General features: G+C 38.2%; 1 protein-coding gene and 4 non-coding genes across 9 annotated transcripts in view; 4 read left to right on the forward strand and 1 right to left on the reverse strand.

The window, feature by feature from the left end:
- LOC120791588 (F-BAR and double SH3 domains protein 2-like) overlaps positions 1 to 19,380 on the forward strand; it is a 68,032-nt gene that overhangs the window by 10,300 nt on the left and 38,352 nt on the right. For all 5 annotated transcript variants that reach the window (XM_040130050.1, XM_040130055.1, XM_040130053.1 and 2 more), the window contains exon 3: positions 11,228 to 11,273. In XM_040130050.1, the coding sequence (XP_039985984.1) occupies positions 11,228 to 11,273 (46 nt within the window). The remainder of the gene's footprint in view (positions 1 to 11,227; positions 11,274 to 19,380) is intronic.
- trnat-agu lies at positions 1,559 to 1,632 on the forward strand. The gene has a single exon. It is a non-coding gene; the product is annotated as a tRNA-Thr (tRNA).
- Positions 2,269 to 2,342, forward strand: trnat-agu. The gene has a single exon. It is a non-coding gene; the product is annotated as a tRNA-Thr (tRNA).
- On the forward strand, positions 4,122 to 4,195 carry trnat-agu. Its single transcript has one exon. It is a non-coding gene; the product is annotated as a tRNA-Thr (tRNA).
- trnam-cau lies at positions 8,537 to 8,609 on the reverse strand. The gene has a single exon. It is a non-coding gene; the product is annotated as a tRNA-Met (tRNA).

Raw genomic sequence — 19,380 nt, forward strand, 5'->3', positions numbered from 1 at the left:
TGTATTCTGAAATGAAATAAAACAGTAAGTGTTTCTGTCCAAATGCCTGTTTGATCTTGGATTGTAAAAACTGCAGAGAATATGCTCTATTATGCCTTGTGGGGATCATGCAGTGTGAAAACATGACCACCCTCCTTCGCCTCAGTCCACGTCTGTGACTCATGTTGCTTTTCCTGTTGTCACTGATCTCAGTTTGTGTCCTGTAAACTGTTGATCTCGGCTGTTTTCCCACGTTTGATCATTCTCTCTCTCTGCCTTTCTACCCATTGCCCTCTTGGCCCTCAACACACGCACGCGCACACACGCACGCGCACACACGCACGCACACACACACACACACACACACACACACACACAACCACACACACAGACAAACCATAAACACACACATATAGTATACACTTAGTCCACTTACAAGCACTTAAGTGTTTCCTGTCAGACATGCACTCATCTGCAAGTCTTTGCGTTTTCTTTCTCCATTTCTTGTTCATGCACAGCTGATGCTGACACTGCTTTTTGACTCATGCACCATGCACCATACACTTACATACATACACACATGATGGGCAGACAGAGTGGTGGGGTAGAGAAAGAGAGAGAAGAGAAGGAGAGAAGCAGTAGTGGAGAAAGAGGGGGCAAGAAAGCCTAGTAAGCCAAGTGCAAAAAGCCAAAGGAGAAGGGGTAAGTTTAGGGAAGGGAAAGGAGACATAAATGTGGTACAAGCGCATCAAATAAATTATATCCTTTCCTACAGTGAGACAACAGATCTTTTAATTGCACTCAATTGTTAAGATCAAATGCTTAGCTGATAGTGTAAAACTTGAAGCGAAATAACCATTCAAGATGTTACCTGAAAGGTCCGTTCCATTTATTTTCATTTTGTCTTAAGAAACACACAGTACCATAAAAACATGCAAAGTGAGTGTGAGATATTTCTATGTTTTTGTATGAGGTCTCCGCCACAGTGTAACCATGGCAGCATGAAAAGCCTGGACATTTCCAACAATCCCAGAGAAGATGTGTGTTTGTCGATGTGTGTCTATGTTGGCTTGACTTGTATGTTCCAGAGGCCCTGACTAGTACACAAGTACAGTATACTGCAGCACTAAGACTCCAAACAAGACAATGCTTATTTCGTGGCTTTGCATGAATGTGTCAGAGTGCCAGCTTTGTTATTTGCATATGTACTGTAAGTGTGTGTTTTGGTGACAGAACCAGAGATTGGAAGTTGATTCTGTGTCTGTGTGTGTGTAGGCATGAAATAACTTGATATTATTAAATATTTTTTTAAATTTTAATTACTTCTAAATTGATTGTTTCCTTTGACTCGTAATCACTGCCACAGACAATTGCAGCTACTGAAACTGAATCACCTCAGTTCAAATATTGTGACTGAGTCACAACCCAGTTTTTCACATTGCTTTCCAAGTTACAATATATGTTGCATGTTCCATCATACAGATGAAAACCCACATATTTCTTTTCAAAAAAAAAAAAAACGAAAGCCATTCGACACACCATTGAAACGTTATCTCTTGGTAGTATTTGTCTATCAGCAGGCGCTGTGGCTTAGTTGGTTAAAGCGCCTGTCTAGTAAACAGGAGATCCTGGGTTCAAATCCCAGCAGTGCCTTTCCCAATGTCAGCTCGAACTTTTAAATAGAGAGTTCCACCACAGGAACTCTCTATTTACAAGTTTTTGCCCTTGTGATTAGCAGAGGGACTCTGTGAAGTCTCTTCCATGCTAAGTCAGTGGTCAGGTGCAGTAATGAGTTTTGACAAGTGATTTTTGTCCTTGTATTTGCAGGGCATCGAAGCAGTACCTTTTTAATGCTATCTTGCCAAATGTTTATTAAGGAAACACAGCATCATGTCATGGCATAACAGATACCTCACGATAAAAGATCACTCTAAACGTACAAATGTAACATCTTCATTGATTCTTTCAAAAAATTGTATTTATAGCTTTAAAAGCAGGCAGTGTAATTTTTTGCTTGAGCATTGTGACAAAAACTGTCTAGGAGAATAAAACTCAGTTTAAAGCCATGGGAAATACTACTATATTACTGTATTCCATTAACCCTAAACAACCTTAAGTAACTTGATATGAACTCTCAATTACAAATTTCTTTCTTTTTGCTGAATACATCAGATGCTTGACTTGGATATGATAAAGGGTAGGAATTCCAACTGATGCAGGATGTTGTTCTGGTCAGTGGCAGTGTGATGGATTTTGACACATGTGACTATTGTCAGGTACTCCTCAGGAGGCGCTGTGGCTTAGTTGGTTAAAGCGCCTGTCTAGTAAACAGGAGATCCTGGGTTCAAATCCCAGCAGTGCCTTTTCTGTGGGTCAACACAATTGCCTTAATATCAATGAGATAACAGGGCTTTGTACCAATTGTGGTTAAGGTACAGAAACGTGTGTGGCTCCAATTAGTTATTAGTTCGCTTGTAACAATCACTTTGCCATGATCATTTGGAAATGTTCGCTGTGTTTAACTCAATTCCGATACTTGTGTTATATTTCTACTACCTTTGCCAAAGAAGTTAGCTAAGTGAAAGACTTACCTTTAGGAGGGGTAGGTAGTTCAACCAAGTGAATTGGCCAGCTGCTGCACACGCACTTGTGAATAGACTGCTAAACGGTGCCATGATCATTTGGAAATGTTCGCTGTGTTTAACTCAATTCCGATACTTGTGTTATATTTCTACTACCTTTGCCAAAGAAGTTAGCTAAGTGAAAGACTTACCTTTAGGAGGGGTAGGTAGTTCAACCAAGTGAATTGGCCAGCTGCTGCACACGCACTTGTGAATAGACTGCTAAACGGTGACGTTTCTAGGCATTCATATTTTTGCTTGTGGGTGTGTGGTAGTGTCCCTTTAGTTTCATACTAGCCCCAGTCAGCTGTATGCGGTGTAGAAAGCACAAGTTGTGGTGGTTATGTCATGAATACTAATGAACCATGTGAAAAGGCAGCAGCACTTATTAATATATAAGGGAAACATTGTCCTCCATCCAAATATTACCCTGTTAATTTAACAGGAAATGACTGAAGTTCTTTCTTTACTGTTTTAAAACTTTAAAATTTCTCATTGAATTTCAACTTTTTGGTTTTGACCAGATGAAATACTTTTTAAAAAAACTACTTGTTAAATCTTTTTCCCACATATCCATTCACAGTGGTCACCAACCTAAAAATGTATCTTTAAAATAACAGTGTTACAGCATTGTGGCTGTTTCAAGTGCCTGCCTATTAAACAGGATATGCCTCAATTCTAATCCCAGCAGTAGTTTTTCACCTGGCAGAGGCACAGACTACTACCTATGATTTGGGAATAATGCTGCAAATTTAGTAGATTTATTTTTAGAACAACAAAATCATCATTCCTAGTATTTGCTTAAGAGTTGTCATCTTTTATTCAGACAACTAGGCCTGGGTGGCCGGTATACGCCTTGCTCTTTTATCTCACTGATTAGGTACAGATGTGGCATAGCTGTGCTGCTCTTTAGTCTTAGTAGTTGTGTGTATAACAATTTTTGTTTGGTTGTGGACATTGGAGGCTTATGAAAGCTGTTCATACGTGAAACGTTCTGTTCTAAATTGAAAGAGGGTGATGTGGATAAGTTTATAAAATTTTTGCACATATACATATATCAGTTCTATTTAAACACTGAAACTGTGTATAATTTTTCTGTTGCACAACAGAGGCTGCATACATAACAGCAGAGCTGTGTTTGTCAGGGCTTTGTACTGCAGCACGCTAATACTGACATGAAGAATACAAACGGCTGTCACTGTCTATCTATATATTATTGCGCATAAAAGCTGTATCAGTTACTGAAATGCAAACATTCACGCATTATTAATTACTCTACATTTCTGTTGTAACATAGTCTCACAGCCTTGTAACACCACACCTTCAGATTAACCCTAAACACCCTTATGTAACTTGATATGACCCCTCAATTACAAATTTCTTTCTTTTTGCTGAATACATCAGATGCTTGACTTGGACATGATAAAGGGTAGGAATTCCAACTGATGCAGGATGTTGTTCTGGTCAGTGGCAGTGTGATGGATTTTGCGACATCTGACTATTGTCAGGTACTCCTCAGGAGGCGCTGTGGCTTAGTTGGTTAAAGCGCCTGTCTAGTAAACAGGAGATCCTGGGTTCAAATCCCAGCAGTGCCTTTTCTGTGGGTCAACACAATTGCCCTAATATCAATGTGATAACAGGGCCACAAATTGTGGATAAGGTACAGAAACGTGTGTGGCTCCAATCATAAGCAGTCAATTGTAACCACTGCCAAGGGGTGTTCCATTTGTTGTTGCAATGTAAAAGTTAGAGATATTATGTTTTCAGGTTGTTGTCTGGCCATCCCAATCTTGTGAATGTGATATAAGAGGGACTCCTGGAGGGATTTTCATTACATCTGGCACAAATGCCCACTTGGAGTCAAGGATCTATTTTTAGCCATAAGTCAAGAATTCAGACCCCCCCCCACCGTTTTCACAGGTCGTCTGTCCCTACCAACAAGCCCAAACTAATGGAGACTGCTAGGTCTAACTTATTTAACGTTTACTGAACTTTTACTGAAAGTTTACGTTTACTGATTTGACATGATTTACACCATGTCAAAGAAGTGTGACTGGATTTTGTTAAAAGGGATAACCAACAAGTCATGTGTAAACTTTGCAAACAGCAGTTTGCAAATAACAGCTCAACAACCAACATGAAATATCATCTAAAAAATTGCTGACTAATTTCTCTGCGTTAGGATGCTCTGTCAACTTTGTTTAATGCTTGAGGCTATGGATGTATATTCCTCAGTAGTTTTGTGCTTGGATCTCCAGTTGATATAGTTCCATTTTCAGAAATCATATGAATATGGACAGGTGTGTGCTCATTGGCTCTGAATCTGTTATCATCATCAGAAGTGCCATTTCTGTAGTCCAGCTGTGTTCCACTTGTACCAGTGAAGGAAGGTACAAGAATATTTGTGTGGTTACAGTTATAAACAGCCCCTTATCACTCTTCCGTGTGAATATTGCCAGCTTAATTTAAGAGGCAGTCAAGGTAGTTGTATTCCCTTAAGCTTTTGAAGGTTTAAAATTTCTTACTGAATTTAAAATTTTATATTTTAACCAGTTGGCATTTCTGTTAATAGATGCTTTAAAATCCCCTTTTTTTAATTAGTCTTACCATGCATCATTCCACAGTTGTTAGAGAGATAGAACTTGCTCTTTTCAGTACCCCTGTTGTGGCTTAGTTGGTTAAAATGCCTGTTTAGTAAACAGGAGCTCCTTGGTTCAAATCCTAGCATTGCCTTTTTCCACAGTCAGCACAATTCTTGTATCAAAACTTGTAAGAAGTTCATTGTTGGACAGTAATATTTGTTTGATTCACAACCTAATCGCTCAAGTGCAGTCACTTCCAAGATATCTTCAATTTTGAATATTGCCTTCCTAAACTTGAAGGTAATGAAATTATTTCATTTATCAAGCAAAAATGCCAAACTATTGCTTGTTTCAACCGCTTAAATGTGAGATTTTGCCACTTGCTATGTTTTATATCATTATTCTCTGAATATATTTTAGTTTGGATTGTGTTGTTCCAAAATATAGGCAATTCCAAAACATCTCCGTGCCCTCTGGGGAATTGTAACTGGCATTTTTCAGTATTTTGACCAATTAGCATTTCTGTTAATAGAAGCAAAAAAATCCACTTTTTAATAATTCTTACTGTACAACATTCTGCAGTGGTTGCGCTCATAGAAGTTGCTCTTTTCAATACCGGTCTTCCGGTGCATTGGCTTAGTTAGTTAACATGCCTGTATAGTCAACAGGTGCTCCTGGGTTTGAACCCCAGCAGCCCCTTTTTTATAGTCAAGTTCTATTCCACTTGTATCCGTGTAGGAAAGTACAAGTACAAGAACAAGTGGTCAATTCTATTAAGTCATTTTGCAATGATTCTCCTAAAAAATTTTCAGCAGTGTTGCGATTGTGCATACACCAATAACTACGCACTTCAGTGGAGGATTAGTTTGGAATAACCTTAGAATTGTTATAGAGTTAGAGTTGAGAGTTATGCAGTTATTCATATTTTTCCTGTCATGTGTGTTAATTTACAGGGAGCTTTTGACACTTGAATTGCTCTTGAGGCCCAGATAGCTGTGCACTAATTTTATTGAACATATGAAGATATACACAATACAAACTTAATGAGCCAGTCTTTCAGACTCATCTAAAAATTCAAATATAATTTAACAAGATTACTGTTTGACAAAGTTGGCACCCTATAGTATCAGAATATTTTTTCATTTGTTTATGCATTGTTTGTGCACGTTTGTGCAGACAAAATAAAAATGTGTGAACACACCGTTTTTGAGAAATTAAACATTACATTTTTAAGCATAAGCCTTAGTACCCCATTAATTTCCAAATGACTCCAGAGTAGTGACTCTCTGGCTTGTACATCCTTTGTGCACGTTTGTCCAAGCCAAAAAAAAAAACATTCTTGCTTCATTAATTCTAAAGTTGTGAGCATTACATGTCAGATAAATAAATTGTGATAACTTGAGAAATAATGAAGCACAGATGTTTGTGTTGCCTGAACAAATGTGCTCAAACGATGTTCAAACAAATTACACCACTTTGTAGTCATTTAGGGTTAATTGCGTGCTGACATAATAGACCTACACTTAAAATTTAAATATTTAATTTCTCAGAAATTGTTCGAGCACAAATGCCAACCTCACAGACGTGCAAAATGCAATATTTGCACAAGGTTTGGTTTTCCCCTACGATGTCATTAATTCAGTACACCTGTATATCTGTTTAATTAGATGCCCTACCTGAGTAATTAATGCGAAATTAAGCCAGTGTACAGAATGGGCTATGCAATGGTGTTGATGCGTAGCCTAAAAGGATTAATTAGTAACCATTTAGTTTGTCTTGTAACAATCACTTTGCCATGAACATTTGGAAACGTTCACTATGTTTAACTCAATTCCGATACTTGTGTTATATTTCTACTACCTTTGCCAAAGAAGTTAGCTAAGTGAGAGACTTACCTTTAGGAGAGGTAGGTAGTTCAACCAAGTGAATTGGCCAGCTGCTGCACACGCACTTGTGAATAGACTGCTAAACGGTGACGTTTCTAGGCGTTCATATTTTTGCTTGTGGGTGTGTGGTAGTGTCCCTTTAGTTTCATACTAGCCCCAGTCAGCTGTATGCGGTGTAGAAAGCACAAGTTGTGGTGGTTATGTCATGAATACTAATGAACCATGTGAAAAGGCAGCAGCACTTATTAATATATAAGGGAAACATTGTCCTCCATCCAAATATTACCCTGTTAATTTAACAGGAAATGACTGAAGTTCTTTCTTTACTGTTTTAAAACTTTAAAATTTCTCATTGAATTTCAACTTTTTGGTTTTGACCAGATGAAATACTTTTTAAAAAAACTACTTGTTAAATCTTTTTCCCACATATCCATTCACAGTGGTCACCAACCTAAAAATGTATCTTTAAAATAACAGTGTTACAGCATTGTGGCTGTTTCAAGTGCCTGCCTATTAAACAGGATATGCCTCAATTCTAATCCCAGCAGTAGTTTTTCACCTGGCAGAGGCACAGACTACTACCTATGATTTGGGAATAATGCTGCAAATTTAGTAGATTTATTTTTAGAACAACAAAATCATCATTCCTAGTATTTGCTTAAGAGTTGTCATCTTTTATTCAGACAACTAGGCCTGGGTGGCCGGTATACGCCTTGCTCTTTTATCTCACTGATTAGGTACAGATGTGGCATAGCTGTGCTGCTCTTTAGTCTTAGTAGTTGTGTGTATAACAATTTTTGTTTGGTTGTGGACATTGGAGGCTTATGAAAGCTGTTTATACGTGAAACGTTCTGTTCTAAATTGAAAGAGGGTTATGTGGATTAGTTTATAAGATTTTTGCACATATACATATATCAATTCTATTTAAACACTGAAACTGTGTATAATTTTTCTGTTGCACAACAGAGGCTGCATACATAACAGCAGAGCTGTGTTTGTCAGGGCTTTGTACTGCAGCACGCTAATACTGATATGAAGAATACAAACGGCTGTCACTGTCGATCTAGTTTAGTTTGGAACTGAGCACACACATCTGTCTGACAGCAAGAAGAAAGAGAACTTTAATGCCCCGAGTCAATAAACAATTTTGACTTTCAAGTTTTCACATTCACGTCTCCGATCATCAAGTGTTGTGTTGTAAAGTAGGATGACTTGTTAAGCTCATTTTTATGTGATAAATCACATAAATGTTGATTATGCAAACATTTCATCATGTTAATGTAACTACTATAGTTATAGGAATTGAATCACTAAATTCTTTTCTAGTTTAAACCATTTTTTGATTAATTTTGAAAATTTTCATAGGTATTACGTTGGAGTTGGTTTTATAGTTACTTCATCTGGTGTCTTCACTGTTCTGTGGGGATAGCAGATTGTTACTGTTTATTAAGGTTTCTTTCAAAAGACCTGCCCCGTGTGAGGCTCGAACTCACGACCTTCAGATTATGAGACTGACGCGCTGCCTACTGCGCCAACGAGGCTTGTGAGACTGCCTGAGCATGTGTGAGTTAGACTGCAGACTCAGTGCTGAAGGGCGGAAGTGGAAGCGAGAGGGGAGCGTGTCGTATTTCAACTGACATGCACGGGGGTGGAGTTCAACACTGAACACGTGCTCAAGCCTCTAGCAGTAGATAATTGTCAGTTGGAAGTACTGCAGTTTTGTATTTATCTCTCTGTGCACGATTAAAAAGAAAGGTTCAGTCATTAATAATTTCACGTCTCTTTTAAACCATTAAACCCAGAAATCTAATGCAGCCTCTGTTTAGAAAACAGACTGCACACAGCTGCTTTTACACAAAATCATGCCTTGGGAAACATTTGACAAGAAGCAAAGCCCTATTTGTTTGGGCTGTAATTAGCATAGAGAGAATTGGCAGTAATTATGCTGTCTATGCTTACAGTAAGTGTTGTCTTCCTCTCCGCGTCTTCCCCCGCTGTTTCCCTGCCCTGTTGTCACTTAATTGTAGCTGCTAACTTCCCTCACACAGTCTGTTATGTGAAGTTTATTTTAAACAGCACTAGTTTGGTGAGTTGAGGTTACAATGAAATTTAATACTGCTGTATAAAACGTGTAATTTATTATTATATAGACACAAAATATATCTTTGGGTTACATATATTATCTGCTGTTCTAATAGATGATTTAAACCTATGCTTAGCAAAGGCCTAGAGCCACTGCATTTTGGAAACAGTTAGAGCAAATGGGTTTTAAATCATTTAATCTATGTTAAACACCGAGCTAACTAAATACTGCTCTATAATTTAATGTCATGGTAGATATTTTGATTGTGGTTGAGAAGCAGTTCTTGATGCATGGAGTCAGGAAAATGGTTTCTTCTTGCATTAGGTAAATTGTGAATAGTGCACTATAATTCAAATGTCCAAAAAAATATACACTATTTTTTTGACAATAATCTGCAATTGTTCATTATAGGATTTCCTACTCTCTGTTTTGTTTTTATGGCACCCAATCTAGATTTGAGTCTCTTGTATCTGCCGATGCCATTCATACAAGTCTACCCAATCTTCTATTTATTGTTCCTCACATAATATAGATCACAGGTCTGACAAAGAAATCACTTTCACAAAAACTGGGTCCAAACCTTCTTATCAAGCCTGAACATGTGATTGAAATTGGAGCTCCCAAGTAGGCTAATGAGTCCTAAACATCTACATGTGAATGAACAAAAAGAGAATGCTAATGATTAGGTTATTTCTCAAACCTTTTCCACACTATGTTTCCATTTACATGTGAAAACACCTCCTATCCACACTAGTGATCGTTTTTGTAAAGATCCCCGTCCACACTGAAACTCCAAAAAAATAGTAAAACTGCTTGATCTCTTTCTGTCTCCCTCAGTTGGCACACAACAAAAGTCATTATTTGGTCTACATAATACCTATCTGCTTTCAGTTACTTATTTTGTGTTCGAATATACTTAGACACACAAGTTGGTCCTATTGATACGCATCCCTGTTTTAAAACTACAGGTTTCAAAGAGCGATTTCAACATGGCTCATTAAACCTACATGCTGACCAAAATTAACTGTAAATCCTCCTCTACTGCACTGAGATGTTAACCAAATCATCCTTAATTTTATGCTGCTTTGTCATGTGACATTAAAATGTACAGTATCATTCAAGCCTTATAAGACAGGCCAGGAAGCCTAAGACTTGGTGCTTACTCAAGTTTGCCTAATTACTTAAATATTGTCTTACCCTAAACACATCCGTTTATGGTGATTCAATGCAATATATTGTCGTTTTGGAATCTGTTTTTCGGATTTAAAAATTACGTAATCGTAATGTAAAAATTACGACGATTCTTTCCAGGGTCATGGCACTGTGGCTTAGTTGGTTAAAGTGCCTGTCTAGTAAACCAGAGATTCTGGGTTCAAATCCCAGTAGTACCTTTTCTGTATTCCAGCACTATTGGGTCACCATAATAAGGTTTATTTCTATCTTAGAAGCAACAAGCTTTTGTTGATTAAATGTAATATATTTCATTTATGAAACTATTTTGTTACAGACTTGTTATCCAATCCGTTGAAAACTATGTCTCCTTTGCAAAACAGAGTCCAGAGAGGAGAAACACAGCAAACATAGCTAGTCACAAAGAAGCATAAAAAAAAAGTGCAATCGTATATCTAATGTTATGTTTTTCATTCTGCACATTCTTTTGATGTGATAAGAACTTTCACTGTCTCTGCTTCCAGGATGTTGTGTGATGTTGAGAGGGTGATGGGGATGTTTGTATTGGTTTGTGCATTTTATTGGTCAGAACTGGAGCAATTAAAAAAAAATATATATATATATTTTTTTTATTATTTGAAGGAACTGGGAGTAAAGAGACAGAAAAAAATGTAATTTCTCTCTGCTTCTCTGCATAATGTTTACATCAGAGTCCACTCCTGAGATTTATAAGGGGACTAAACATGATTGATGTTACACTTGTGCTTTTTTCATTACCGAACAGAAACTATTAATGTAAAACATCAGATTTAGAGATTTATCCTCCTGTCTATAATATGTATACGTCTCTTTTCTTTACCTCCTTCAAACACTTAAACATATCTTTGTCTCTGTCTTTCATTATAGGAGCTACAGTCTGAAGAAGGGACAGCTGGAGAGAGACTATGCGCAGGTAAGACTGGCTTGACTTGTGCTGAATGTGCGCTTAGCCGCATGATGAAAGTTGGCAGTTAAAATCTTGGAGAATGTGAATGAAGGAGGGGCCAGTGGGAAATGCTGTCATCTCCCTAAATAACTACTCAGAACTACCAACTTTTACCCATGTTCTAATACAGCTTCACTTCTTACATTTTAAGATAAACTGCTGTACAAATGTGCACGCTTTGATGGTGGAAGTTGAAATTATGAAAACAAAAACACATCGGTTTATGTGTTTGTAATATTTCTTTTATGAAACTCTATTTTGAGGTTGTCAACTTGAAGATTGCTATCACAGCCGGCTTTTCACTATGCCTTTCAGTGTAGCCATTCAGAACAACTGGGAACACATTTGATTTCTGACGTGGTCGTACACCACGTCTTTTGAACTACTTCTGAAAGGCCATAAACCTTTATGTGTTAGTAGGAGGTTCAGTTCAACAAGTTGCTTTTGTGAAATCCTATTTTGAGGTTGCCTGAACCTGAAGATTTGCTTTTTGACAGCCCATTGGCATGGTGCTGTGGCTTAGTTGGCCAGCTCATTGGCATCGTGATGTGGCCTAGTTGGTCAAAGTGCCTGTCTAGTAAACAGGAGATCCTGGGTTCAAATCACAGCAGTGCCTTATCCACACTCACATTCAGTTGTGGTTGGGGAGCTTGTGGATGAGGATGGACCTCCATCTTCTAATATCAAACTGTACTGGAGTGTGACTGGAAATGCTTTGATGCTGCAGGTTAAAGTTATGTAAAAAGAATGTGAGGATTTATGGGTTAGGGTGAGGTTTGTCAACGTAAGTCCAGCACTAATTGTAGTAAGGTTATGATGTTGTGGATTGTATTTTTTGTATGATCCACAACATATAATTAGGATGGGGAAGCCTCAGAAGGATTATATAGGACATACTGTATTTCAAACATTTTTAAATTGGATTTTTAAAAATTTGAATATATAAATAAATCCCAGTACATCAGCTTCAGAATTCTTGTAAAGCCTGACGAAAAGCCTGCATTAAGCGCCTAATGTTTCAGTAAGACTTGACTGTCTTGTCTTGGAGTACACTTGGTGCGCGCACTCCAATTTCTTTAGTTTTGTTGTTTCTAAATTAAAGGCAATCAGTTAATGTTGATTCAGTTTAATATGTTGCTTTGTTGAAACTATATTTTGAGGTTGCAAATTTAAACATGTCTTTTTATCCCACCTTTGACTGATTAACCACTCAGTTAAACCTGACAGTTCAGGACATTTGTTGCAGCTTAAACGGCTAAATTAATGCTTAAGGGTTTTTTTGTTTAAGTCAACCGACCACAGTCAGAGTATGTGAACACATTAGAAAAGATTAAGGAACTAATTAAATGGTGAAATGTTCCAATGAGAGTCTCGAGCAATAGTTCAGTCCAACATAAACGGCCACTTTGCCTTGTAGAGCCGAGTTTGCAACTGAGGCCTCAAGCAAAAATTTGGCAAAGCAGAACTGATACTCGGCAAACCCCTCATGTAATTAGAGTACCTTCTATGCAGATAGCAGGCTTTAATCCCTTTTTACCTGTTGATCCCTTTTTTAAGGTGTGATGGGCATGAAATATTTTTTCTGGCATAATCTCAAACTCAGTTGAACCAATTGCTGTTTCTTTTCTTTATATACTAAAATGAAATTGTAAAACTTATTAAATTGCTTTAATAGGTGCAATGAAGCTTTGAATCTCCAATATAATCTTCTGTATTGCTGCAAAACATTATCTTATCTTGCAATTGTGAAAACTTTACAGTACACATATGTAATAGGTTAAAAAAAAATGTTGGTTTATTTACAACTATTTGCAGTGTGTGTCTCCTCCAGTCTGTTGACGAAAATGAGAATGTACGCTTGATCACCTTACCTAGTTAAAATATGATTAAAATAAGATTTTGAGGGGAAGTACATACTGTATGTGCAGCTAACTTAGGTAAGTAGCTTTCTGACAATTTATTTTTGATTCATTGTTCCAATGAATAAAAACTCACACATGTGCTACAGGCCACATTTGGTTTCACTTCCCATAATCCTGTTTGGTTATTCACAGATGTTTCAATTTTTCTTTCTCCCTGTTTCTCTTTTTCTCCCAGGCATTCTTTTTTGCTGTTTTCAGATTTATGAAATGGTGCATAGTAATCAGGAATCTTGTAGGTTAGAGATAGCAAAGGGTTTTTGCATGTAAATAAGGCCTATATCCACTCAGCAATAGACTATGTAGCCATTTTTCAGAGTAAACTGCTTCTTATTCTTTCCACTAGCAGTTCTACCTATCAAGCAGCCCTAAAGCAGCCCATTTGTTTGAATAGACTTCTCTAACAGGCAGGGTTTCAATCTCCCATTTCCAAACTAGAAGGTCTGGTCTGTGCTAATTCATCCAGCTACAATCTGTCCTCCTCTTTCTCTTACTGGGGGCTTAAAGCCAGGCAGACCTAAGTAACAGTGCTAAACTCAAAATGTATTCACTAGCACATGGGGATATTATAATTGTCATTTTGTATGACCTTCTTCCATTTTATATACAAAATGATCAAGAAAACACAGATTAATTGATATTGAAAATAATCTAATAACTGCTTTAAAATGCTGCTCTATTTTAAGATTTTACTTTTTGAGGCAGTGAAATGAAATCACACTGAATTAAGATAATGTCAATGTTGATTTTAATGAAACATAGCTTTTGATCCCACTGAAACAGCAAGTTATTTTGAGCTAAAGGGCTATAAAATCAACTATGTCATCAGTATTCAGACTTGAGGGAAGATATTTGCAATGTTTATATTTCTAAACACAGTGGGAATGACTGAAGAATGACTGTTTCCTTACCATGAAATTATTTTCACCCATAAGACAGCCACTCTGTACAAAACCAAAATACATTTCCCAGGAGAAGGCTGCATCAGCATTCTCCTCTTACTAAGCATTAGTTGAGTGGTGTCTAAGTAGAAACCAAGCAGGGCCTGTTGCCAACAATGTGAAAGACTGTCTGATTTCTATTATGTTATGATGCTGCTGAGCTTAAGCTCCCTTCACATGCACATTCACACACACATCCATACAGACGCTTAAAAACCTCTCAGCTGCAAAATCCTCCTGTAGCTTAATGAAAAACATTCTAATACATTATCCATCTGGCTCTTAACTACACATTAACATATTCACCCTATGCAGCTGTCCACACAAATAGCTCTTATTTGTAGCCCTAATATCCATAGACATATACACATGAGAGGATGAGAGAGAGAAGGGAAGAAAGGGAGAGGAGAAAAGTGCTCGTTTGTGTGTGCGTGTGTGTGTTTGTGTGTGTGTGTGTCTTCATTTGCATGTGGTTTGAATGATTAAGTGTGATTTTCCTGTGGTCAACCCCTCTGGTTTCTGACATTATCTCCCCCTCCCTTTAGCTATTTCTCTGTCTCTAACTATTCTCCCTCGGCGCTGTCTCGTTCATTGTAGAAATAGAGGTTGCCTAGCAACAGCCCCCCTACTCAGTAGGAGAATGGTTTCCCTGCTAATTGTAGGCGTGTGCAAGTATGTGTGTGTATTAATGTGTGGGAATGTCTGAGACCAGTGATTTCTTTTATAGATGTTTGATGAATGGGAAATTAGTTTTGTTTCAACACCCGATAAGCAAACTAACTCTTTGCTCCCTTTTCTCTTTATCACAGCAGCATTTTATAATGGCACATCTGCCCTTGCCTCTTGTCTCTTTCTCCACTAGACACTCAGGTAGTTGACCACTGGCAGTTACTCATGGAAACTCTGCTCACTCACTGGTCCCCTCCCGGCTGTTCAAGCTGTAAGGGGACAGCCAGAGAGGCAGGGAAAGAAACAAACATGAAAATTTAACAAAACAGAGAAAGAGCTAGAGAAAAAGACCAGAGGGGTGTTGTAGAGAGGACAACAGAGTGATAGAGAAAGTGAAGATACTGTCGTTTAACCTTTGTCCTTCCACTGTGTCAGATCAGACGTCGCCTCTGTGAAGGAGTCAACTGCAATTACCAGCCGTCACTCAAAAGCTCCATGTTTTTCTTTGTGTGTGTTAGCATGTGAGTGTTAGCTATTTGTCCTATATTCTCCTCCCACGATCAACATTTCTGGAATAGTTTTAGGCTGGGGTCACACTTCACTGCACTGCCCAAAAAGGCCAGCCTGCTGTGGCTGTAGCTGTGTGTCGTGTCCCAAATGTAAATCAGCGGTAGCATTATGGATGTTTTTCATGGCCTTTAAGTTCTCTAACTAGATTTTGAATTCTTAGGTTCAGTTTATACATCAGAACAGAACAGTCAACCCACAGTAGATAATCTTTAAATGTAAAACACACTCAAAAGTTCTTTGTAATTTGTTTTTAAATTTTTTCCTTTCTTCTCCATCTTTTTGTTCTTTCCTTGTTACCCTTTTTTTCTTTCCATACATTGGGACATAGTTTACAGAACTGTAGCTTGTGCAGACATCCATAATATCTATCTTGTTGTTAATGCATTTATCTCTAATGTGTCCGATATGGAACCAATATTTGATCTAAATTGATTTTTACAAAGTTAATAGATGCGAAACAAGTCTGAGACAACACAAGAGACAGCAATGAGGAAAGTGTGGATTTCTCTCTTATCTCCCTGTTTTGTCTCACACAAACACACACACACATACTGTACATCAGGTAAATCACATATTGTACATCTAAGTTTGCAACACTGCCTGTAAATGTCCTCCTGAGAACGCAATATAAACTGCTCATCCCAATTCATTTTGAATGAGCAATGGCCAATGGGGAAACTCCAAAACTCGGTTGGCTGACAAATGTTATAAGTTCATCACTCAGTCACGTGGCATTTGGCTGACTAGTGGTGTAACTATATAAGTCAGTCATGTACATTAGCTTTTGTAAGGCTAGCCTCTTTGTTGTGGTCCAACCAAAAAAAGATTAGTTCTGTCTTCTCTCTTTCTCTCTCACTCTGTCTTCCTCCTCATACATTTAACCTCCTTTCACTTATACCCTGACTTTACCACAGCTTACTCTATAGATGTGATGTCAAAGACAACTTAACCCAATACACACACATAAACGGGACAGAGAGCTTTGGGACAGAGAGCTTTGGGGCAGAGAGCTTTGGGGCAGAGAAGTGCAGACCGGAAGACACGGGAGAGAAAATCAAGTATATTGATTAAGGAGGAAGTTTAGAAAGTAAGGGAGTTGAAAAGGCAGACACACAAAGGCAGGAAGAAATCAGAGAGAGACAGCAGATAGAAAGTGAGTGGTTGAGCTAGAGTGAACAGAAGGCTGAAGTATCAAGGTAACTTTCTGCGCAGTTGTCTGGCAGATTGAGCAGCTGATATAACGGTGACGAATGGATGGAAAGAGTAAAGTTGCGAAAGGAAGAATGAAAAATTGAAATTGACTGACAGTCACTAATAAATGATTTTTAAAGTGTCCTCAACTCTCATTCTTTATCTCTCCATTTCTTTATTTCCTGTTTATCGTTTATACAGTACCTCTCAATTATGTTTGCTCTAAAGTAAGCATCAGTTGCTGTTGTTTGGATAGTTGAGACAAATTTTGGTGTGGGAAATGAAAGGACAAGTTAACAGTAGCCATTTCATTCTGCAAAAAAAAAAGTCAGCGTTCTGGGTAACAATGAGCAACAATTACATTTCCTTATTTTTACCTGTAATTATAATGTCTCGCATGGACTTTAGAAATTGCCAGAATGCAGCTGTAAACACACAAGTGAACTCACAGAGACCATTTTATAGTAATGAAAATAATTACAGGCCGTTAGCTTACTAACATTCATGCTTAAGATACATATTCCGTCTCTCTTCCTCTTCCTTTTACTTTTTCACGGTCTATCAACCCTTCTCTCCCTCTCTGTCTCTCTCTCTGTCTCTCTCTCTGTCTCTCACACTCTCTCACACACACACACACACACACACACACACACACACACACACACACACACACACACACACTCTCACACACACACAAACTCTCACACACAAACTCTCTCTCTCTCACACACACACACACACACACACACACACACACACACACACACACACACACACACACACACACACACACACACACACACACACACACACACACACACAAGTTTCCTCAGGATATCCTCCTGTCTGGGTACCCTGTTTGCCACTCTGATAACAAAAACAGGAGGTATGTGTGTGAGTGTTTCACCATATGTGTGCATTTTACAAGTAGCAGTTCCCCTTACCCAGACCACATAAGAAGGGCAGAGGGGTTGCCACAGCAGCGTGCTGTTCAGGTGTGGTAATGTGATGACAGCAATGAAAGGGGGATGGAGGGATGAGTAGATGAGATGTCTAGTAGAAAATAAAAAGATAGAGGAAGGCAGTGAGGGGAAACTAAATATTACCCGAAATCCTCCCAAGTCCGCCACCAGCACCTCAGTGAAGCTGTCACAAATCAGTCACTCAGTGTGCTTCTCACCATTCAGTCATTGCCAAGTTTGGCTGCCATTGCTCTTGTTCAGATAGCAGGCCTGTCACTATAAACTCATCTAAGAGGCTTTAAATTGTGTCCTGGCATTAAAAAAAAGGTTTAAAGCCAGGAGATGGAGGTGGTCTGTGTCATGTCTGAATGGGTCACTATTAGACAACGTCATTCCCACTACTTTATATTTTGGAACACCCACGTATAAATAACGGGCATGTTCAGATTTCTTCAAGTCTGCAATACCCACATACCTATATATATACAGTACCCTGAAACAGTTTTTGGTTGCTGTAATTGTTACCTCTGTCCATCCTGGCTTTAAAGCGACCCCCTTCTAAGACTATTCTAATGTACGAGATGGGAATCAACCAGCAGTAGGAGTTACTGGGGATTCAGTAGGCACATAAGCTGACTAGGATCAGAAATGTACTGCACACAAATGGTTTTCAAGTAGACTCCAAAAAGAGTATTTAGGAAGAAAGCATTTGGATTTATTAATTTATTTTATTTTCCTGCCCACTGTAACTCTGCCCATAGTGAAACTGGAAAGCTCATTTCCTATTAGATATATATGAGGGGATAGGGGATAATATTCGTCAAGTTGTATGTTCCATGATTGTAACAGATAATGCATGGGCTTTGCGTCTGTTGGTTTGCCTCCATTGAATCCATAACAATCATGGAACGTAAAAACTGGGAAGGTATTGTCCCACTTCTACCATGGCTACTTGGCAATGTAATCAAACTAAAAATATCAGTCGTTAATTTACACATATAACTAATTTTGATCTAGCTTTCCTAAACATCATCAAACTTAGTTCCTGAGAATCATAACTTCTGTCCTTTGTGTTGCTAGGCAACAAATAGCTGAACAGGAAGGGGGTCGCAAAGCTCAACCAGGAGTTTTTTTAATCCTAATAATCAAAACTGTCTGTCAAGTCGAGATAGTGTTATGAAGAGCTCTCTCACACACATACACAGATTGAGAAGTTATTACTCTTTTATTTTTTTCCAGTTGTTGTTCGTGGTTACACAAATAACCCTAGCTCCGTGCTCTATAGCTGAGGCTCATCTGATGCTGTCTTTGCCTTCAGTTTAATATGGGCGCATTCATTTAGAATGGCAGCACCCATGTCACTGGTGTCCGGTTAAACTGTCCAGCTACTAAGAGTTAATCCGTACCTTGCAAACAATAAGAATGCAGAATTTTTAGTGGCCATGATATAAAAGTTAATAACATATTAACAGTTGGAGATTTGTGTGATTTGCCTGTGGAAATTATGTTTCTACCAATTGTGCCAGAGAAAAATCATAGACTCAGAGTATTAAAAAAGTGCAGGGGACACATGCTCCCCCGGAGTCAGTGGGGATTGTTATATTTGAGAAAATGGAAGTCAGACAGATGAGTGACAGATATCAAAAACTTGCTTGCCTTTGCCCTACAGCAAGATCAGGTGGATATCTTCCAAATTTAGTATGTTTTCCTTTGTCATTTCCTCTGTTCCCTATTTCTTACAGGGGAGTTATTTTAGGGATCTGTGCACAGTCAGTATGAACGGGAGAAACGGTTATAGCAACCAACAACTTTTTCAATTTAC

The sequence above is a fragment of the Xiphias gladius genome, chromosome 7 (genome assembly GCF_016859285.1).
Source record: "Xiphias gladius isolate SHS-SW01 ecotype Sanya breed wild chromosome 7, ASM1685928v1, whole genome shotgun sequence".
NCBI classification, from domain to species: domain Eukaryota; kingdom Metazoa; phylum Chordata; class Actinopteri; order Istiophoriformes; family Xiphiidae; genus Xiphias; species Xiphias gladius.